The sequence below is a fragment of the Oncorhynchus mykiss genome, chromosome 21, assembly GCF_057628025.1.
Source record: "Oncorhynchus mykiss isolate SJ-2025 chromosome 21, ASM5762802v1, whole genome shotgun sequence".
In the NCBI taxonomy this organism is placed as follows: domain Eukaryota; kingdom Metazoa; phylum Chordata; class Actinopteri; order Salmoniformes; family Salmonidae; genus Oncorhynchus; species Oncorhynchus mykiss.
Genome location: NC_143042.1, coordinates 9522925 through 9530400, shown reverse-complemented (window position 1 = coordinate 9530400; position 7476 = coordinate 9522925). Strand labels below are relative to the sequence as shown.

At 43.3% G+C, this 7476-nt stretch overlaps 1 protein-coding gene across 1 annotated transcript; it reads right to left on the bottom strand.

Annotated features, from left to right (window-relative positions):
• Positions 1-681: 681 nt before the first annotated feature.
• LOC110499892 (lumican) lies at positions 682-3429 on the bottom strand. Its single transcript, XM_021576949.3, has 2 exons — positions 2555-3429; positions 682-2279 (listed from the first exon to the last, which is right to left on the bottom strand). Exons 1-2 carry the CDS (start codon positions 3426-3428, stop codon positions 2125-2127), a joined length of 1029 nt encoding a protein of 342 aa, XP_021432624.2. The 5' UTR covers position 3429; the 3' UTR covers positions 682-2124.
• Between the last annotated feature and the right edge of the window lie 4047 nt (positions 3430-7476).

The following is a 7476-nucleotide window of genomic DNA, read 5'->3' as shown; positions in this document are numbered from 1 at the left end:
TGCTTGACCTGTTTGGCGTTACTTACTGTTGATTAAGTAACAGGCATCCTTCTGTCAAATCACCATGTAAGGAACACCAAAAACCTGTTTACCACACATCATTACATCAAAGCTAACCGTGTGGATAGTTACAGCTACCTCAACTGAGCCATCAGCTCTGGGCCCCAGTCAAACCCTGCAACCCCTGCAGCCCTCCAGGACCATAGGATCTACATACCTACATGCCTGCACTGGCACTACATCCACCCTCCCTTCCACCAAACCCACCAAACCATCCCAACCACCCACCCACCCACCCACACATCCAAGGAGAATATGGAACAGATCAGAATTTTCCACTTGATATTCATGTGCAGAGACACAGCATGACACTGGGAGAAGACCCATTTCCTGCAGGAAGAGAGTTGCCAACCATCCTGGTGCAGGCCCAAACACAACACATTAACCCCTAAAACACAAACCACTCAGGAAAGCTTAAAGTAAGAAGCAACATTATTGTATCAGTGTAGGGCCTGAGGGGTAAGAGACTAGAGAGATTTCATTCTTCTTGTGTCACGTGTTTTGTGTATGTTGTCATACTGCAGGAAACAGTATATGGTACATGTAGTCATTTAAAAAAATCTTCTGCTGAATTTACGACTGAGTATTATAGGTTTAAAACAAACATTTACCACACATGAGTATTGGAAATGTAGTTTATTCAAATGTATGTTATGTCCTCACAGTAAATTCACCAGCGATTACTGAGTCAAAAGCCATAATGAAAATAAATCGGGATATACTCTGCCCAAATAGCACATGACATTCCACCAACGTTGCCACAACAGAGCAAGATAAAGTTAGCGTCACAACAAACTGTTGTTATTCTGATAAAGCTATACGGGCAAAAGCACACATGGCAAACAAGGTAACCATGAATGGACAAAAAATGTAAAATGCTAGCTTTTATTATCATACAGAGTTACCATGAGATGCATGCAAGCAATGCAAATGTTGTATAAATGTCGGCATAACAACGGTGATCTGCAATGAACGGGCGATTGACTCTTATTTAACTACATGATAACTCATTAAAAAAACAGTAAATTACTTCAGCAGAGCTATTCAGTGTCAAGCCTTTTAATCTTGTCGATAAGGATGGTTAATAACTTTCCCCCCAACGTTCATACAGAAAGGTGGGGAATATGCCACAGCTTTTGACATATGACATATGAGTTTTAATTTGGTTCCAAAAGTGTTCCACTGTTCAATGTTTCCCCAGTAGACATTACACCAGAGTACACAACACAGATCTCTTAGATACTTTTATTCCTTACCTGCAGGTCTTTTGCACAGCAATGTGATTCTGGGAGTGTACTGACTAAATACAAGAAACCTTTAAAAAAACATCATGACAAACATACAAAAGAGGAATGGGCAATGCATTTATTTGCAAGTGAGATTTATTCCCATATTCCTCAATGTACTTGTCTGAAAACAACATGTGCCACTACTTTTGGAATGTTTGAAGTGTGTGAGCTGCATTTTCATTAAAAGCACTTCATTCAGGAATCCCTATGTTCCTATATTGTCTCTTTTTCACAAGAAAAGGCACCTATTGTTTGAAACAAGTACAGACAAGTACAGTTCAAGTGCTTTTTACGAGGCACCATTACATTATATTGCAGCCGATTGTTTGATTTGCAGCAAATTTGGACAAAACTATTGGTACAGAGCCAGCCATTTGCTACGGACAATATACTCTATAGTTGTCATGAGAATACCATGATGCACTGCAAAATAAAGGTCTCTCCGGGGTTTCTAACCTTTGTTGGTTTGTTATTTCATAGTCTGTGTTTACAGAAAGGACTACCGATGAGTTGACAGAGGTGACCTCGATTTCGCCGGTAGGGGGAGGATACGTATTTAGGGTTGTTGCAAACACTGTCGCTCGGGTTCATTATCCACACTAGCATTCCACTTAGAATAAAGAAACATATTGGCCATATACTCTGAGTAGAATGCTATTGTAGATATTGGAATATAACCACATTGTGCCTATTGGGGTTTGAAGGATTAGTTTAGGGTGGGTCGTGGTGCCGGGGGAGGGTCACAGAGGGAGTCTTGCGGATGAGGGGAGGGTCCTTAGTCGAAGATGATGTCAGAGGCTTGGCGCAGGCAGTTGGAGGAGTCATGGGGTAGGTCGGCATGTGTAATGTTGTTCCCATCCAGACGCAGGTGCTTCAGTCTGGAGTAGTTCAGAGGGCCAGAGAACTTGCAAATATTCTCCAGGTTGAACTCTGGAAGGGTGGGAAGGGTTTTGGTGAACTGACATGATTCAACATTTCCTATTGTATGTACACATCCTACTCTGATTGCCTGACACTTGCTGGGAGGCAGTAAAGACTTGAGGATGGATATGACTGATTTAGATTTATTTGTGATTGCAATGTCGAAATAGAGAAAGAGAACGGAAAGAGAATGTTGAAAGAGAAAAGAAAATAGAGAGAAGGGAGAGAAGAGAAAGAGAGAAGAGAAAAGAGAATGAAAAAAAGAGGAAACACAAATCACTCACTGTTGATTTCGTTGGCCTGCAGATAGAGATGCTCCAGCTGTTCGTTGATCTCAGGGATGGACTGCAGCTTGTTGTAGGACAGATCCAGCTCGATCAGGCTTGTCACATTGAACACGCCCGCCGGAATCCCTGCATCCGTCATCTGATTGTAGGCCAACCTCAGGTACGCCAGCTTGGGCAGCTCTTTGAGGTCCCCGGCGGCAATGCTGCTGATGTCATTGTGATCGCCATAGAAGGTCTCCAGCGAACTGGGCATGCCTGAGGGCAGCTTCTTCAGCTTGTTGTGGGTCAAGTCTATGGCCACCAGCTTGTTGAGGCCCTTGAAGACCCCGTTAAGAGCTTTAGAGGTCAGCTCGTTGTTCTGGAGGTGGACCGAGGTCAGGTTCTGCATGCCGGCCAGACTCCCTGCAGGGAACTTGGACAGCTGGTTGTTCATCATCTTCAGCTCGTCCAAGGACTTGGAGGGAGGGATCACAGCTTCCGTCAGTTTGTTGAAGCTGAACAAGATCTTATGAAGTCCGGTCAGCTTGTCGATGGTTCCCTTGGCCACCTTCTCATTGGTGATCTGGTTATGGTCCAGGACCAGCCAACGGAGTTCAGCCGTGACATTGTCGAAGACCCCAGCCTTGATCTCCTCGATCAGGTTGTTCTGCAGGTACAGGTACTTGATGCCTGAGGGCACAATGGGCACAAACTTAAGGTTGCGGGAGTCACAGTACATGGCAGTGGGGAAGTTGATGGGGCACTCGCATTCCTGGGCACAGTTGCCGCTGGACGGGCCATACTGGGAGGCCGGCTGGTAGTCGTAGTCATCGTACTGGCCCACGGTCAGGCTGACCAGCACGGCAAAGATGGGGACACGGAGGGGAAACATAACTGTACTGGGGAGAAGAAAACAGACAGAGGGAGAAAGGGAAACAAAGAAAAAAACGTAAAGTGAAATGGGGAGAAAGTCAGCAAAAGTTTGTCTACCACATCTTAAACATTTCATACATAGTCTTACCGACTATTATCCTGAGTGGTACTTTGATTTTAAAATCTACAGAGAACAAACTCTATTTGAACAGTTAAATACATGACATTTCGATTGCATGATAGACGACATAAACTGGTAAAGAATGGACTTGTTACAGATTCCAAGTTAGAAACATTCATCTCAGGCCACTTGGGTTCCCTGAGAGAGAAAAAACATCTATTGAAAAAGCTCAATTGACCAAAACTATTCATGAATCACCCTAAAAGCAGCAATCTGGTAATACCAGTGAACTGCAAATCTCTTTTAAAAAAGAGGCAGATCCCTACTGTAAAAAACTATCTATAAACCAACAATGCAGGTTTTTCAGTGAACACACACTTTATAATGTCAACAAATAAAGGCAAAATAAACATCATCACAACATATTGACACTTTTAAGATGATTTAACTCAATGTGTTGATTTAAAGTATGATATGTCATCACATGATAATACCGTACTGCAAATGCAAACACATTAATGCCTTTGACTAACAAGACTTTGACTAACAATACTGTGCATCAATACAGTGTATTCATGTTATAAATGCATTCATGCCATGGTGCAATATAAGAACAACACACTGTCCAACGCAACATGAAAAGCATCAGATAACTTCGAAGTACAAAAATCTCTCCACTCCTTTCTCTTGTCAAGTGACAACTAGTTAACCCTGTATCACACACAATCCTCCCCCAAAGTTTAGCTGGGACTGGGATGGCTATCAATCCCAGCATGGAAAGACCAAATACCTAGGGACAACCGAGCAGGAATCCTTCAGGAAATGACAAGAGCCCATTCCTCTTACCTTTCTCTCCTCTCTCTCTCTCTCTCCCTCTGCGTGTGGGATAGAAGGTCAGCAGGTAAGAAGACTGTGGTTGCTCAAAAGCCAGATGTCTCTGGAGAGAGGGAGGAGAACGAGGGAGAAGGGGAGAGGGAGGGGGAGATAAAGAGAGTGAGAGAAAGAGAGAGCGAGGGAAAGGGGTGGGAAAGCTTCTGGTTCTTCAGATGACTGTGCTCCCGGATTGACAGAAGGCAGCTGCCCAAACTGGAGTCACACTGTAGTATATAAAGACGATGACATCGACATGAGTTTTTAAGGCATGGAATCTGAGCATTACGGGCTCTGCCTAACCAGTCACAGGTGCACCAGTGCAGTCTGGGATGCGAGGTCCGCCTCATGCGTGAATGAGGATGCGAAGTATCACAAAGGACACATGGCATCATATATATCTGTCATTTTTCCTCCCTTTCCACCAAACAACCACCTCCCTTTCTTCCTTTCCCCTACTAACAAAAAAGCGAAGTGGATACAAGTTCAAACGAAAGGTTCCTGGAATGGTAAAGAAGGTGTGTGGAAAAACTCTGTCTGCAGCCAGAGCCAGCTGCCAATTGTTATGCTGCAGCATGAAACCTTAAATAGGGTCTCGGAAAAAGTGACAAGGTCTTAGTGGACCAGAAATGGATTATAAAACAGCCTATGCTGAATCCCAAACTGACCCCTAGCCCTTAACCTAACATAGCAGGTGTAAGAAGACTCCCGAGTCCCCACATCCGTTTTTCAGGGGAAACGGAAGTTAGGTTGAAAATACCGTAATCCTGAAAACCGTAAACATCCGCTTTCTTCCGAGCCCGTGGAGAGTGCCTAGCCCCTAAACCCTAACCTCATCTGCTTCTTCATGGTAAACATATGGTACCATAATAGAGGAAAGTAAGGTGAGGCAGATGTGAGTCCAATGAATTCCATATGTCCCCAGCAGAGGAGGCTGGTGGGAGAAGATATGGGAGGACGGCCTCATTGAACCCGTATCAAACACATCAAATATATGGAAACCACATGTTTGACTCTGTTCAATTCATTCCATTCCAGCCATCACGATGAGCCAGTCCTCCTATAGCTCCTCCCGCCAACCTCCTCTGGTCCCCACTGTAAATCACTCAAGTGCCGTCAGACCCCCTCCTTCTCCTCCTCCCTCCATTTATCTTCACACACTTCAAAGTGCTCTTCATCTCCTTCCATATCCAACTATCCGTCTGCAGACTGCACTGTATCTACAGTACACGTTTCAAGACAATGGCTCTTCTAGAAGATTTTGTTGAAATTGCTGAAGAAGACTGAAATTGTAATGGTTTCCCAATTTCACCTTTCTTTGTTTATGTTCAACTCTTGCATCACTGCAGGTCTGTCGTCTGGATTCAATTGGTCACAGTCCCATGTGTCTCCACACACGTCTTTCAGTCGCCACTAGTTACCACAGACACAAAGTCATAAACCCCACCCATTTCTAAGAAATATCTTATTCAAATGTGATTTTAAACCTAACCTTAACCACACTGATAACCTTATGCCTAACCCTAACCTTAAATTAAGACCAAATAAGTCATTTTTATTTTCAAATATTTATACGATATAGCCAATTTTGACTTTGTGGCTGTGGTTACTAGTGGAAACCATAGCTGTGTTCGAATACCCATACTAACATACTGTATACTACAAACTTCATGAGTATATACTACACACTATATACTATTAGTTCATTTTAGTATACTATAAATGAACAGTATGCTTTCATTTGAGCGTACTAGCTCTTCGCCTGTCTACCGGAAGTTGATGCTGTTGCTATGCAACCTCTTGCTAGCTAGTTAGCATAACAAATGACTAGTTAGACATTTTGCAACTTCGGGTGTATTCTTAAATTCAATGTGGAGTGCCAGAGTGAGCTTGTAAATTCAGAGCGTTGTCAGATTGTCCGTTTGTAAATTCAGAGCGGTTCGCTCTCTGGCAACAATTTAATTATTATTTTTTTGCTTACGTTTAGTTGACACCGGCCATTTTCAATGGGTGTTGAGTGCTCGTAAATTCATTACTCTGCAATCTGGTACACTCAAGAGAGTGCTCTGAAATCGGAGTAGATAGCCAGACCGAATTTACGAAAGCACACGAACATCCATTGAGAACGCACAACGACTATACCATTTAGCAAAGCTAAGAATGACTGGAATAATCAAGTCAATAAACGCTGGGAAGTTAGATAGCCTATAGTTAATATACTGGCAAGTTTGACATACCGGTACATACTGCTGTAATGAAATGCTATGTGGTTCGTAAGGACAGCGTAGCTAACAAATTGTCAGTCAACTTAACGTAAGGTAACTTATTTGAATAGTCATTACTTTATTACATTGCTCAAACTATTCTTAACATTTGTCATAATTAGATAAAGCAATTAATTTGTATCTGCTCTCGTTGTATGTGTGTACTTCTTTTTCGAGTGTTTCCAAAGGAACCAGCTGTGTAGCCTATTGCTGCAAAAACCCATGATTCATTTAACAATGAACATTCTTATTACTCACAACATGGTTTTCTTGGAAACAAAACCACTGTGGCCGACTGGGAAGTTTATGGCTAGAAAAACCTATTATTAATTTGACAATGAACATTCGTCCTACTGGACTTTCTGACGGGCCGCCCCCAGGTGGTGAAGGTCTGAAACAACATCTCCACTCCGCTGATCCTCAACACTGGGGCCCTACAAGGGTGCGTTCTCAGTCCTCTCCTGTACTCCCTGTTCACCCATGACTGTATGGCCATGCACGCCTCCAACTCAATCATCAAGTTTGCAGACGACAATACAGTGGTAGTGAGGTGAGGGCCCTCAGAGGGTGGTGTCAGGAAAATAACCTCTCACTCAACGTCAACAAAACAAAGGAGATGATCGTGGACTTCAGGAAACAGCAGAGGGAGCACCCCCCTATCCACATCGACTGGACAGTAGTGGAGAAGGTGGAAAGTTTTAAGTTCCGTCAAAGACAAACTGAATTGGTCCACCCACACAGACAGCGTGGTGAAGAATGTGCAACAGTGCCTCTTCAACCTCAGGAGGCTGAAGAAATTTGGCCTGTCATCT

Bases quoted from the DNA above. Each gene is read 5' to 3' on its own strand.
- LOC110499892 (XM_021576949.3), bottom strand. From the start codon at position 3,428: ATGTTTCCCCTCCGTGTCCCCATCTTTGCCGTGCTGGTCAGCCTGACC. The intron at 2,280-2,554 runs GTGAGTGATTTG...CCACCCTTCCAG, and splicing joins GCAGGCCAACGAAATCAACA to AGTTCAACCTGGAGAATATT.